Source organism: Anolis sagrei, chromosome X (assembly GCF_037176765.1).
Source record: "Anolis sagrei isolate rAnoSag1 chromosome X, rAnoSag1.mat, whole genome shotgun sequence".
NCBI lineage: Eukaryota > Metazoa > Chordata > Lepidosauria > Squamata > Dactyloidae > Anolis > Anolis sagrei.
This window is the reverse complement of record NC_090034.1, coordinates 46,889,107-46,903,901: the sequence shown is the minus strand read 5'-3', so window position 1 is coordinate 46,903,901 and position 14,795 is coordinate 46,889,107. Positions and strand designations below refer to the sequence as shown.

At 45.8% G+C, this 14,795-nt stretch overlaps 1 protein-coding gene across 2 annotated transcripts in view; it reads left to right on the top strand.

Annotated features, from left to right (window-relative positions):
* Positions 1–14,795, top strand: part of SCARF2 (scavenger receptor class F member 2) — a 37,393-nt gene that overhangs the window by 1,016 nt on the left and 21,582 nt on the right. Inside the window, exon 2 of one of the 2 annotated variants that reach the window (XM_060785347.2) lies at positions 12,110–12,168. In XM_060785347.2, coding sequence (XP_060641330.2) covers positions 12,110–12,168 — 59 coding nt within the window. Of the gene's footprint in view, positions 1–12,109; positions 12,169–12,203; positions 14,693–14,795 lie in introns of those variants that run through there. The other variant, XM_060785348.2, reaches the window with a different exon arrangement.

The window sequence follows — 14,795 nt, the reverse complement described above, 5'->3', positions numbered from 1 at the left end:
TGGATGTAGGTGAACTACAACTCCCAAACTGTCCACCAAACCCTTCCAGGATCTTCTGTTGGTCATGGGCGTTGTGTATGCCAAGTTTGGTTCAGTTCCATCATTGGTGCAGTTCAGAATGCTCTTTGATTGTAGGTGAACTATAAATCCCAGCAACTACAACTCCCAGATTACAAAATCAATCACTCCCCGCCAGTATTCAAATTTGGGCGTATGGGGTATTTGTGCCAAATTTGGTCCAGTGAATGAAAATACATCCTGCATATCAGATATTTACATGACGATTCATAACAGTAGCAAAATTATATTGATGAAGTAGCAAGGAAAATAATTTTATGTTTGGGGGTCATCGCAGCATGAGGAACTGTATTAAGGAGTCGCAGCATTAGGAAGGTTGAGAAACACTGGCCTAGCAGTTATCAAGGTCTGGCTTCTTACTGCCTGGGAGAATCCTTTGTTGGGAGGTGAACCAACCTGGACACAGCATATGATTTAGAGCACAAAAATGCTGGACCACTCTAACAACTACCATATCAGACTACACAGAGAAGCTATTGAAATCCACAAACATTTGGACAATTTCAACAGAAGGGAAGAAACCATGAAAATGAACAAAATCTGGCTACAAGTATTAAAAAACTGAAATCATAACAGTAAATAAAGCACAACACTTAAGAACATGGATTCCAGGCAAGAAACAATCAGGGACAACTAACCACCTCCCAACAAAGGATTCCCCCATGCAGTAAGAAGCCAGACCTTAATAACTGCTAGGCCATTAAATGCTAATCAGTGGCCAATTACAACATTCACACCTAGCTCCAACAGACAAGAGTTTTCTCCCACCTTGGACTTTCCACAGATATATAAACCCCATTTTCTTAGTTTCTAACAGACCTCACAACCTCTGAGGATGCCCGCCATAGATGCAGGTGAAACGTCAGGAGAGAATGCTTCTGGAACATGGCCAGACAGCTCAGAAAACTTACAAAAACAACCAGGTTTATGCATGAATTTTTACCAGTTCACCAAACCCACCTGCCAAGTTGATGAGAAGCAAAAAATTAAAGTCTCTACAGAACTGCAAGCACGATCTGCACCAAATTTGGATTATTCACACCATCATTACCTACCTTTCTACCAATTTGCATTAGCTGACATAGCAGTAGCTGACACAGTGGAAGAGACCAAGTTGGTCTACCCGCAACTGGCTGGCAAAACCTTGGCGGGGGGAGGGTGGACCTGGATAGCAGGTGGAAACTGAGGTGCCCACCACTGGTTCCTCTACACCAGTGGTTCTCAACTTGTGGGTCCCCAGATGTTTTGGCTTTCAACTCCCAGAAAGCCTAACAGCTGGTAAGCTGGCTGGGATTTCTTGGAGTTGTAGGTCGAAACACCTGGAGACCCACCGGTTGAGGACCACTTCTCTCATCCAAGCCCTGCCAAGGAAACAATGGAACAGGAGCAAAGAGAAGAAGTGGTGTCATTGAACTAGATATGAACATGACTACGTCTGATGACCAAGTGAAAACTGAATGAGTGCAAAATCCACAGACTGCATGGCCAGGAGATGTCTTTCCTGTGAATAAGAAGAGGCATGTAAGTGTCCAACCCAAATGGTTCAGCAGATTTCCCTGGTTGGCCTTCTCATTGCACGTACAAGGTGCATTCTGTTTGGAGGAGAAGTTGGGGATAAAGGTGCTCATCAGAAGCTTGGCGCATTGGTGGCTAAACCATTCGTACAATAGGAAAATGCAAGATAAGTTTTCAAAAAACAGAGTACTATCAGAACAACTTGTGCGGGGTTCTTGTGTGTTTTCTGGGCTATATGGCCATGTTCCAGAAGTATTCTCTCTTGACGTTTCACCTGCATCTATGGCAGGCATCCTCAGAGGTTGTGAGGTGTGATGGAAACTAGGAAAATGGGATTTATATATCTGTGGAGGAAAGAACTGTTGTCTGTTGGAGGTAGGTGTGAATGTTTCAGTTGGCCACCTTGATAAGCATTTAATGGCCTGGCAGTTTTCAAAGTCTGGTTTCTTACTGCCTAGGGGAATCCTTTGTTGAGAGATGATTAGTTGTCCCTGGTTGTTTCTTGTCTGGAATTCCCCTGTTTTTGAATGTTGTTCTTTATTTACTGTTATGATTTTAGAGTATTTTTTTTAATATTGGTAGCCAGATTTTGTTCATTTTCAAGGTTTCCTTCTTTTTGTTGAACTTGTGCTGCGCTGAAAACGTCTTGCTAATTCACAGTGGAAAACATCTTGGTGAGAAAGGAAAGCAGAAGAAAGCAGAAGAAAATAGAAAAGAACTTCTAGGAGAGGAGATTCCATCTGAACATCAGGAAGAACTTCCTGACTGTGAGAGCCGTTCAGCAGTGGAACTCTCTGCCCCGGAGTGTGGTGGAGGCTCCTTCTTTGGAAGCTTTTAAGCAGAGGCTGGATGGCCATCTGTCAGGGGTGATTTGAATGCAATATTCCTGCTTCTTGGCAGGGGGTTGGACTGGATGGCCCATGAGGTCTCTTCCAACTCTTTGATTCTATGATTCTATGATTCTGCCAGTTGTGGAAACTATTGTCCTTTGTGGCCGACAAGAAGGGGCTTCAAGAGGGAGCAAGAATTCAGGACCAATTACCTGTGAAGAACCTTTGCACAATGATGGTCCTTTCAGGGCCTTGTTGAGGATGTCCTACCAGATCAAGAAACACTGACCTCAAAAGTCCTCTCGTGATGGGGGGAGTTCAACCCCTCCTGAATTTTTTTCTGGCTCTGGGCCTGGCACCCAGGGCAAAGGAGGGCAGCCCAGCTCTCCAAAGGGCTTCCCAAAGCATGGTCCAGACTGGGAACCGAGCTCTCGATAAAGACTCACCAGAAAGACAATTTCGACAGAAAGGAAGAAACCATGAAAATGAACAAAACTAGCTAATAGTATTAATAAAACCCTAAAATCATAACAGTAATAAAGAACAACACTCAAAAACAGGGGAACTCCAGACAAGAAACAATCAGGGACAGCTAATCACCTCACAACAAAGAATTCCCCCAGGCAGTAAGAAGCCACACCTTGAAACTGCTAGGCCATTAAATGCTAATGAAGTGGCTAATTGAAACATTCACGCCTACACCCAACAGACAAGAGTTTTTTCTCCCACCCTGGACATTCTATAGATATATAAACCCAATTTTCCTAGTTTCCAACAGACCTCACAACCTCTGAGGATGCCTGCCATAGATGCAGGTGAAACATCAGGAGAGAATTCTTCTGGACCATGGCCATACAGCCCAGAAAACTTACAGAAACCCAGTGATTCCGGCCATGAAAGCCTTTGATAATACATTGCACCAGGAAGAGTCCTAGGTTTTTCCAAGGAACCAGGGGAGCCCAGCTCTCTGAAAGGGCCACAAGAAGGACCCAAGCTCTCCAATGGGAGGCACCAGAGAGGGACCTGAGCTCTCCCCCAGAATGCGCAAGAAGGACCCCAGGTTTACAAAGAGTGTGTGAAATGGAAGCCAGAGCTCCAAAGAGCACCCCCAAAGGAGTCCAGGTTTCCAAGGATTGTGCAAGAGAGACCTAAGCCCTCCTCCAAGTGCCTGAGAAGGACCCATTTCCAAAGAGTGTGCCCAAGGGAGCATCGACGCACACAGAGGGGACCCAGGTTTCCAAAGGATGGGTGGAGGACTGTAAAAAGGGCAACCCCGGGTCTCCAAAGCAGGCAAAGAAGGGCCACAGGCTCTACAAAGGGGCCCACCTCAACCGGACCTGGACAGAGGGCATCTCAGCTCTCCAAACAATGCACAAGAGGAAGGTACATCTCCAAAGGGAACACAGGCAGATTCTGGGCCTCCACAGGTTGCAATTGAGGGGACCCTGGTTGCCCCAAGGGTGTCCAAGAGGGATCCCCGCTCTCCTAGTGGCTAAGGGGGAAACAGAGGGGGCCTGAGGCTGTGAGGAACTGTGGGAATTGAAGTCCAAAACCCCTGGAGGGAGGGCCCAAGTTTGCCTATGCCTGGTCTGAGGGGGGACAGAGGACAACGGCCGGCAATCCTGCCCCCACCCCATAAGAAATCCCCCTTTTCCTCCAATCCCTGCCTCTGGAGTCCTAGTTTTGGGGAAAGTAGCTCACAACAAATGGAAGGCTTGTAGGTCTGAGTGTACTGACACCAGGGAAGGGAGAGATCTCTCTGCAAAGTGGTCCAAGTTGGGTTGGAGAGGAGAGCCTCCGCTGTCAGAAATCTTTCACCTTCCCCAAGTTCCAAAGTTTCAGTTGTGCAAAAAATGTCATCTTTTTTGGAAGCACCTTCCCATGGAGGCCCTGCTTCCAAACAAACAGCAGTCCTTCTCGGCTTCATCCTGCCTTCTTTGGCCTTTGACCTGGCCAGGGAAGGTTGCGGTGCCCAAGCTGAGCATCCCTGATGCTTGGACATTGCCCTGACCCTCTTTTGTGAGCTTCCTTTGAGAAATGGGACCATATTGCCGGGCCTTCCTCGTGGCCTTCTCCTCCTGGTTCCATAAACCACTCCAGGAGGATTGGGTCCATCCCTCGGTTTGGTCCCCACCCCCAGATGGGTCGTTTTCTCGAATGTGGGGACCTTGAAAGGAGGACCCCAATGATTGTTCCAATAGAAGAAGTTGGCTTTCCTGGCCGACTCATTTGGGAGCCTATATTTGAGAAGAGGGACTCGCCAAAAACAAGACCGCTTTGCTCCTTGTTCCTTCCCCGCTCGCTCCGGCCTGTTTCCACTGCAAACCACTTTTTGAAGCTTTAACCCTCTGCTCGACTTAACCATCTCAAGATGTGGGTCCCTCCCGCCCTCCACTCCGCCATTGTTGAACTCTTACAACTTTGGAGATGAAAACCCGAGTGAGGAAAGGTCCCCATCTTTTCGGGAGTGGGGCCCTCTCTTCCTAAGCAAGAACCCCCACCCCACCCCGGTTTGCCTTTTTCCATTGGGTGGTTGAACAACACCGAGGGGAAAAAAGCCCGCCACCCTCCTCTCCGAGTGTAACCTAAAACCCAGTGGAAAGAGAGGATCCATCTGTTTTTGATTTAAAGCCTTGCAAACAAGCTCTCGGAGATGAGAGGGCTTTGCAGTGGAATTTCTGGACGCCGTTCCCCCCCTCTGGTCCTCCTCCCCCCCCCCCCCCCATTGGAGGGCTCTGCTCCGGGGCTTGGCTCCCAAGACAAAATCTGTTTTGTGGCAGGGAATGTTGGGGAGGAATGGAGGAAGAGGGACAACACCGTTCCCCAAGGCAGCCACGGAGCCTCCCCTTACCATGGCCGAGCAGCTCATTGTCTATAGACAGTTGAAATGTAGATGATGGGTTGTTGCCATGGTCCATTGTCACTTGAAATAGTATTGGACACCAGTGAAACCCTGGTCACTTCAAACCAGAAACGGACCTTTGCCTGCTTTTGGTTTGGCTTCTTTGGTAGGCATTTGGGGTCCATTCCTGTGACACTCAAAGGGTTTCAAGGAGTCAGCCCTCATTTCAATTAATTCCCAGCCAGCATCAATCCAGTTACCTTCTCTCCATCTTGGTAGGAATTTTGTTCGCCATCAAAATGCATTTCTGGTGAGTAGATTGTTGGGGTGACCATTTGAGATCTGAATATTTTGCCAAATTTTGCAATAATAATAGTAAGACTCTGGCACAAGCAAATAGAGGTGGTCCCAGTGGTGATCGGCACACTGGGTGCCGTGCCGAAAGACCTTGGCTTGCACTTAAACACAATCGGCGCTGACAAAATTCCCACCTGTCAGCTGCAAAAGGCCACCCTACTCAGATCTGCACACATTATTTGCCGATACATCACACAGTCCTAGACACTTGGGAAGTGTCCGACGTGTGATCCAATACAACAGACAGCAGAGTGATCTTGTTTGCTGTGTACTAATCTTGTTGTGTTTCAAATAATAATAATAACTTGATTTATATCCCCCCGCCACCTCCCACAAGGGACTCTGGATGGCTCACAGAACAGCACATAGTAGTGCCATAAGAACACATAAAATACATCAACATTTGTGACAGGAACAATATCAGTTAACATAAAACACTTAACAAAAAATAGGAATAAATCCTATGAATTACTATGAACACACTAGCAACAACTTGTATTTCTCATAGAGTTGACTATCAATTTACAGGACCAACTCCTTGGGTTTCATTTGTCCACATCCAACAATATCTACCTTCTCTGAGTCCTCTAGGACAAGTTCTATGGTATTCTTGAGCTAGAAGTTCACCGTTTCAATAGCGTTCGGTATTGTTCTATCCACTTGAAGCCTGGGAATGTATTCCTTGTGGATATGGGGATCATTCTTCATTCAAAAAATTGGTGAAAGCCATGTTTTTTGAGCACCAGGAAAATCCAATGAGAAAACTCCGAGAGGAATGAAACTTTTCGCAATTGGAGACGTACCCACCGCAAAAGTCACACACTGCGGTTTTTTGCAGGAAGCAGCATTTTCTCTGCACAAGATAATCTGTGGAGATAGAAATATTCTTTTGGGCTCAGAAAATGCTGGAAAGGCTGTTTTCTGCGCAAAATGTCCCTCTGCTAATTTTGTGCCGACCGAGTCCCAAATTGCAAACAGCCTTTGAAAACAGAAGGCAAAAGAGGAGCCAAGGGTGTGACACAGTGGCCAAAAAGCCCAGTGCAATCCTAGGCCTTCAGAAGAACTATAGCTTATGACATCATCCCACTGTCACCAATAATGTTTTGACCATAAGGGCTGCACTGGAGCGGCATACAGGAAGCATACCACCCCCCTATTGCGTCAGCTCCACTGGCTGCCAATCTGCTACCGAGCACAATTCAAAGTGCTGGCTTTAGACTATAAAGCCCTAAACGGTTCCAGCCCAGCCTACCTGTCCAAACGTATCTCCCCCTATGAACCATCTCGGAGATTAAGATCGCCTGGGGAGGCCCTGCTCTCAGTCTCACCTTCTTCTACAGAATGGGGGACAATACCTGGCTCGAGAGCAGTACGTGTGAAAAAGATCTTGGAGTCCTTGTGGACAACAAGTTAAACATGAGCCAACAATGTGATGTGGCGGCAAAAAAAGCCAATGGGATTTTGGCCTGCATCAATAGGAGCATAGTGTCTAGATCTAGGGAAGTAATGCTACCCCTCTATTCTTCTTTGGTTACACCACACCTGGAATATTGTGTCCAATTCTGGGCACCACAATTGAAGAGAGATATTGACAAGCTGGAATGAGTCCAGAGGAGGGCGACTAAAATGATCAAGGGTCTGGAGAACAAGCCCTATGAGGAGCGGCTTAAGGAGCTGGGCATGTTTAGCCTGAAGAAGAGAAGGCTGAGAGGAGATATGATAACCATGTATAAATATGTGAGAGGAAGCCACAGGGAGGAGGGAGCAAGCTTGTTTTCTGCTTCCGTGGAGACTAAGACACGAAACAATGGCTTCAAACTACAAGAAAGGAGATTCCATCTGAACATGAGGAAGAACTTGCTGACTGTGAGAGCCATTCAGCAGTGGAACCCTCTGCCCCAGAGTGTGGTGGAGGCTCCTTCTTTGGAAGCTTTTAAACAGAGGCTGGATGACTATCTGTCAGGGGTGCTTTGAATGCAATATTCCTGCTTCTTGGCAGGGGGTTGGACTGGATGGCCCATGAGGTCTCTTCCAACTCTTTGATTCTATGATTCTATGATTCTTCGCAAGTGCAGTTGGTGGGGACAGGAGACGGGGCCTTCTCAGTGGTGGCTCCCTCCCTAGTGATATCAGGGCCCCTCCCTCCTAGTGTTTAGAAAGAGAGTCAAAACCTGGCTCTGGGAGCAGGTGTTTGAAAAATAGAGCAGTGCAGGAATGTTAGCATGGAATATGTGCAATTTGACTACGGACTGGCCTTTAGACTACGACTTTGGATGACGTGATTCATTGAAATGTATTTTTATTATGCTTATTTTAATTTTTAACATGTTTTAACTGATCTTGTATCTTTTAAGGCACTGTGGAGGTACAATTGTCAGCTGTCTTGAGTTTATTTATTTATTTATTATTTAATAATGAGTTCCCCTTGGGGTAGAGCGAGGCGGGATATAAATAAGGCAAATAAATAAATAAATATTTGACAGTGAACTAGACTGCTGTGGAGGTTGGTGGGCTTTCCATTTTTTTGGAGGTCGTCAAAGGCAGTGGTTGGACTAGATGGCCCTCGGGGTCCCTTCAGATCTTCAGATTCTGTGTGATGGTATTCCAGTCCAGTGATACTGCGCCGTTTCTGCCCCTCAGTCTCGACCGAGACTAAAGTGGGCATAAAGGGCCCTTTCAGAGAAATGGCCCACCCACTTTGCTCCCCTTCCTCACATTACGGCACGCGCTCCTTAACCTCCAGCTGCATTCCTTGGGAAGCTGGACGGTGGGGTCTGAGCCCTTTCTTCCCTTTTGACGCCCTGTAACAACTTGAATTCTGGAATCATTTTCGAGAGTGAGCTTGCTTTGCCCAGAAGTATTCTTTGCCAATCGATGAAGATCAGACACACCATCTTTCAAACCAGTGTCTCCCAAACTCTGGCCCTCTGAGTGTTTTGGACTTCATCTCCCAGAATCCCTGATCACTGGTCAGTAATGATGATGGTGATGGTGATGGTGATGATGATGATGGAGCCTCGGTGATGCAGTGGGTTAAACCACTGAGCTGCTGAACTTGCTAACCAAAAGGTCACAGGTTCGAATCCAGGGAGCAGCATGAGCTCCTGCTGTTAGTCCCACCTTCTGCCAACCTAGCAGTTTGAAAACAATAGGTTTTCCTCTGGCAGGAAGGTAACGGTGCTCCCTGCAGTCATGCCAGCTACATTACCTTGGTGGTGTCTACAGACAACACTAGCTCTTCGGCTTAGAAATGGAGATGAGCACCAACCCCCAGAGTCAGACACGACTGGACTTAATCTCAGGGGAAAACCTTTACCTTTACTAATAATAATAATAACAACAACAAAACAACAACAAATTTATTTTGTACCCCGCCCCCATCTCCCCAAAGGGACTCGGGGTGGCTTACATGAAACCAAGCCCGATCAACACAGGTAAAAATGTGACACATTAAAATGCAAACAATAGTATAAAACAAAATAAAACAACAACATTATAACAATATATAAAACAGGCATCAAAACCAACAACCAATAACAATTCAGTTTATCATCACAGGCGGGCGGGCTGGTGCAACAATAATTTAAAGGATAGGCTAGTAAGTAAAGTGCATAGGTCATATGGCAGCAGTAGGGATAAGAGCAATAGTGTGAGGTCACGACTTTGGGTCCTATCTGGGGGCCAGCTATCTAGGGAATTGTCTACTCAAAAGCACAGCGGAACATCCACGTCTTTAACTCTTTACGGAAAGTGGACAGGGAGGGTGCTAGCCTGATCTTCCTTGGGATGGGAATTCCAGAGCCGGGGGGGGGGGGGGGCACAACTGAGAAGGCCCACTCCCTCTTCCCCACTAATCCCCACTGAGACAGAGGTGGAAGCGAGAGAAGAGCCTCCCCAGAGGATCTTAGAGATCATGCAAGTTCATAGTGGAAGATGTGGTCACGAAGATAGGCAGGTCGCAAACCATTTAGAGCTTTATAGGTAATGACCTGCACCTTGAATTGGGACCAGAAACTTATTGACAGCCAGTGGAGCTGTTTAAACAGGGGGTTGACCACTCCCTGTCCTTTGCACCAACTAGTTTTCGGACCATCTTCAGGGGCAGCCCCATGTAGAGTGCATTACAGTAATCAAGCGTTGAAGTAACTAAGGCGTGGACCACCATGGTCAAGATAGACTTCTTGAAATACGGTTGCAGCTGGCGCACGAGCTTTGACTGTGCAAAGGCCCTCCCAGCTACTGCCGACACCTGAACATCAAGCATCAGCACTGAGTCCAAAAGGACCCCCAGACTATGGACCTGTTTCTTCAGGGGGAGTGTAACCCCATCGAGCACAGGTTGCCACCTTAGACCCCGATCAGCTGAGCGACTGACCTGGAGGACCTCTGCTTTGTCAGGATTAAACTTCAGCTTGTTGTCCCTCATCCAGCCCATCACAGCCCATCACATCACACACCAAGGCAGCTGAGACTTCTGGGAGTTGAAGTCTGTCTAGAAATCTGTCATGTCATGTCCCTCAAGCCCCCAATACGTACGAGGGTGGGTCAAAACGTTTTGCCTCCTGTGTCATTAAAAACATTATATATAGTAATATAAAGTACTAATATTGTGCTATGGTGATAATATAATATATTGTATTTATATATTACTTGTAAGCTGCTCTGAGTCCCCTTGGCCACGGTAGTCCATGCTCTGGTTACATCCCGTGTAGACTATTGCAACACACTCTACGTGGGGTTGCCTTTGAAGACTGTTCGGAAGCGCCAAATGGTCCAACAGGCGGCAGCCAGATTGCTAACAGGAGTGGCGCTCAGGGAGCACATAACTCCTCTGCTGCGCCAACTCCATTGGCTGCCAGTCTGCTACCGGGCACAATTCAAAGTGCTGGCTTAAGCCTATAAAGCCCTAAACAGTTCTGGCCCAGCTTACCTGTCTCCACTTATGAACGAATCTCCCCTTATGAAGCATCTAGGACTTTAAGATTGTCTGGTGAGGCCCTGCTCTCGGTCCCACCTCCGTCTCAGATGCGTTTGGCGGGAACGAGAGACAGGGCCTTCTCAGTGGTGTCCCCTCGGCTGTGGAACGCTTTTCCTAGGGATATGAGATCCACCCCCTCCCTCTTAACATTTCACAAAAAGGTTAAAACCTGGCTTTTTGAGCAAGCATTTGCGAAGGCAATGATAAACCATGGAACGACTGACAATGTGATTGAATAATGATTTCAGTAAGGAGATGCTGAGGATTTATGTTTTTATTGACTTTTTATGAACCTATATTTTATATGCTAATTTTTTTTATAATAGTTTTTATTAAGGTTTTAAGAATAACATCGAAAGAGGGAGAATATTAAAAAAGATGATAGGAAAGTAGGAAAAAAGTAAGAAATACATCCCCCTACCCCCAAGTCCACCAAAAAATACAAAAATATAAAAGCCACACAAAAAAAAAACCAAGAGAAAAAAGAAAAAAAATATTTAAAATAAAAATTGACTTCCATCTCTCCATCAGGTGTTGAGTCCTCAATGATATTTCCATTATATCCACTTCATAGTGTTCCTCTTATTTATTTATTTCCTTTTCGTAATTTTCATATAGAGTCCAATCTGTCCTCTTTATCGGGTTCCCGGTATTCTTTTTCAAGAAAAAACTTAATTCGTCCATTTCTCTTATTTCTCTTAATTTCCCTAAACACTCTTCAGTGGTAGGGATATCTTCCTGTTTCCAAAACTTCGCCAATAATATTCTTGCCGCTGTTGTAGCATAGGTAAATAGTCTTCGTTCTCATCTAATTGTAATTCCAAATCTGTAAATCCCAATAGATAATATTCTGGTTTCTTCTTAAAAACTCTCTTCAAATTTTTTTGTAGCTCTTCATGTACTTTCGTCCAATACTTCTCTATTTCTTTACACGTCCACCACATATGATAAAAAGTACCTGTTTGATGGCAACCCTTCCAACATTTATCAGAAGTATTCTTGTTCATTAAAGATAGTTTCTTAGGAGTGGTGTACCATCTGTGGAACATTTTTATCCAGTTTTCTTTTAAATCTGTTGCATATACATATTTCAATTTTTTGTTCCACATCTGCTCCCACTCTGCTAATGTTTTAAAATGTATTTTATATGCTGGGGGGCATCGAATTTTGCCAAATGTAAACTGCCTTGAGTCGCCTTTGGGCTGAGAAAGGCGGTATATAAATACGGCAAATAAATAAATAAATAAATACCGTAAATAAATAAGGGCAGCATATAAATGTTGGGAATAAATAAATAAATAAATAAATAAATAAACTTGTAGTCCGATGAGATTCTTGCCTTCCCATATGATAGCGTGAGGGATTTGGCATTTCAAGGCACGTTTGGGACCAAATATTAGAAGAGGCAGAATGCCTTCTGGATGCCAACCTCTGCTTTAAGGCTACCATGTGGGATTTGAGTCCCTTGGGGTCCTTTCTCACTCTTTCTCTGTCTCTTTCTCCCTGCAGTTCAACTGGCTTGATGTGCTGCCCGGGATGGAGGCAACAAGGCGAGGAGTGTTTGATTGGTAAGAACAAGCCTCATACATATATGTACACATCATTCCTTTCGCATCGTTCATCCCTTTTCTAAGTAGACCAGAGATTACCAGAAATAGTCGGAGGCCACATCCGGGCATCCCCTGGGCAACGTCTTTGCAGACAGCCAATTCTCGCACCCCAGAAGCGACTTGCAGTTTCTCAAGTCACTCCTGACATTGAAAAAAAGTGGCTTCCATGTCAAGAGGGTGCAGGATCCACTCCAGGTTTTAGACCAAACCTTTGAGATGCTATTATTCATGGTGCTAAGCTTATTTGGGGAGGGCTAGCACTAGATAGCTTGGTGTCATAATTTCGATGTTGGACCACAACTATGGAGACCAGGGTTCGAATCTCCCATCAGGTATGGAAACCCACTGGGTGACACTCTCTCAGCCTCCTTAAAAGTTCTTTGAAAAAAATCATTCTCTTTCAACTGACTTCATATTAAAAAACACACTGCCGGTGTAAAGGAACTACGGGTCTCTATTGTGTACAATACAGACTTCCTATCTGCAGGAACAGGACTGATTAAATCCACTTCCATTAATATATGTCCTCTAGGTCTTCTGATGCCGCTTTATGGTACTCTTGGATCAAGCATCCTTCATTTCAATAGAATTCACTATTATCCCCGATTTTGTTTATCCACCTCCAGCAAAATATGTCCTCTCTAAGCAATCTCCATGTCCTACAGGAAAGTCTAGGGTATTTTTGGGCTGGAGGTCCTCCCTTTCAATAGGGATTGCTGTTTTCCACAATTTTGTGTACTCACGCAAAGTCCGCAAATGTATCCCTTGCGGATATGGGATTTGTACTGTGTGTATGTATATGTATGTGTGTATACACACACACACACAATGCCCATGGCAGTGAGTTGTTAGATCGATCACCCCGCAAGAAACCCTTACAATATTGAGCCAGGGCATTTGAGCAAAGGAAGGAGCACAAGACAGGAACAAAACAGGAGATGGCAGACAATGGGCTGTTGAAGGAAGGCCAACTCAACACAGCAGGCATCCAGTAAACATCCCGTTTTGGGAAACATTGGCCCCTATTCTTTTGGCACTGGCACCCTTTTTGTGTGTGTGGCAAGCATCCATCTCCCGTGCAGAGGCCAAAAACTTCTTCGATCTCTTTTATAACTCTTTGGGTCATTTCTCAAGCCACCGTCAGAGCACAGTCTCACTGCGCAGTGATAACATTGTGAATCTCGAGCTCCACTTCTTCTGCCGTTTCCATTTGACCCTCTGGAACTTGGTGTCCCGAGGTTCCGCTTGCGGATCTCTTTGTAGTGTGCTTTCAACGCAGCAGGAGGAAGGAAAGCGGCAGGCTCGAGGAGGAGCAGCCTTCTCCGGACTTGGAGTCCCCAGGCGCTGATGGGAAACTTGGAGGAGCTATTTTTAGCGGCTTCTTCACTCAGCTGCCATTCCAACTTGGCGGAGGCCCGCTCCCTTTTCCTGTGGAGGGATCGCAGTTGGCCTGGCCGGCTGGACTCAAAACTGTGCTGAGCTCAGTGTTATTCCAGTCCGCTGGCCAGACTTTTGGATATAAGGAGGTCAGGCTTATGGGGTTCCCTTCAGGGAAGGGACGCCTGAGTGGCGTCCTCCCTTGAAATTCATACAAGGCAGAGTGGTAAATTCGTGCTGGGTTTATGTCCGAAGTTCAGAAGAGCCCACCAAAGTGTGTCATGGGGGTGGCGGCTCCTGTAAGCTTCAGACTAGCACCCAGAGTAGAGATTCAAACCCTGCCCTCCAACATCCAATGCTCAAAGACAACACCATGCTATCTAGCTGGAAAAGAGGCAGAGGGATCTTGTAACACAGGCATGGGCAAATTTCAGTCCTCCAGGTGTTTTGGACTTCAACTCCCACAATTCCTAACAGCATCAGGCCCCTTGTTTTTCCTTTTTCCTTTCCTTTTCCACTTAAGCAGCTGAGGGGGGAAAGGAAGGGCCATGAGTCTGTTAGGAATTGTGGGAGTGGAAGTCCAAAACATCTGGAAGGAGGGCCGAAATTTGCCTATGCTTGCTGTAACACCTTCGGCTATGATGTATTGTCAAACGCTTTCTCCGCATCTAAAAATATCAAAGCAATCTGCTTTACAGGATGGGCCCCATAGTATTATAAGATATCCACAGAACTCCTAGTATTGCTATACTACTACTCCTAGTACTCCTAGTAGTAGTATAGTAGTAAAACATCTGCTTATTCCACATATACTAAAGTTTGCAGAACTTTTTTCAATCTCTTTGTGAAGGATACCAGGGGGAAATTATGCGATTATTCTGTCTCAATGTAAAAGTGTTCCTATTTCGGACAGGAGGGCTTAGTTATTTTCTCCTTTGTTCTGCCTGCATAAATGAGAGCTGAATAACCAACTAATACATTAGGGTCCTCCACCAGATCCCCAACTCTTACCCCATGCATCCACCTTTGCATGTACTTACATTGATGTATTTCTGCTATTTCTCAAGGGTTCTCAACAGTAGGTTCTCCACAGATAAGCAACAGGGTAAGTCCTCTGCTTCGCGCCTCCCGCATGATGGGTGTCAAAAGGGTTGCCTGGTCTCACACCTTCTTGAGGTGCCTCCTAACCCCCTTGTGCTCTCCTTTCA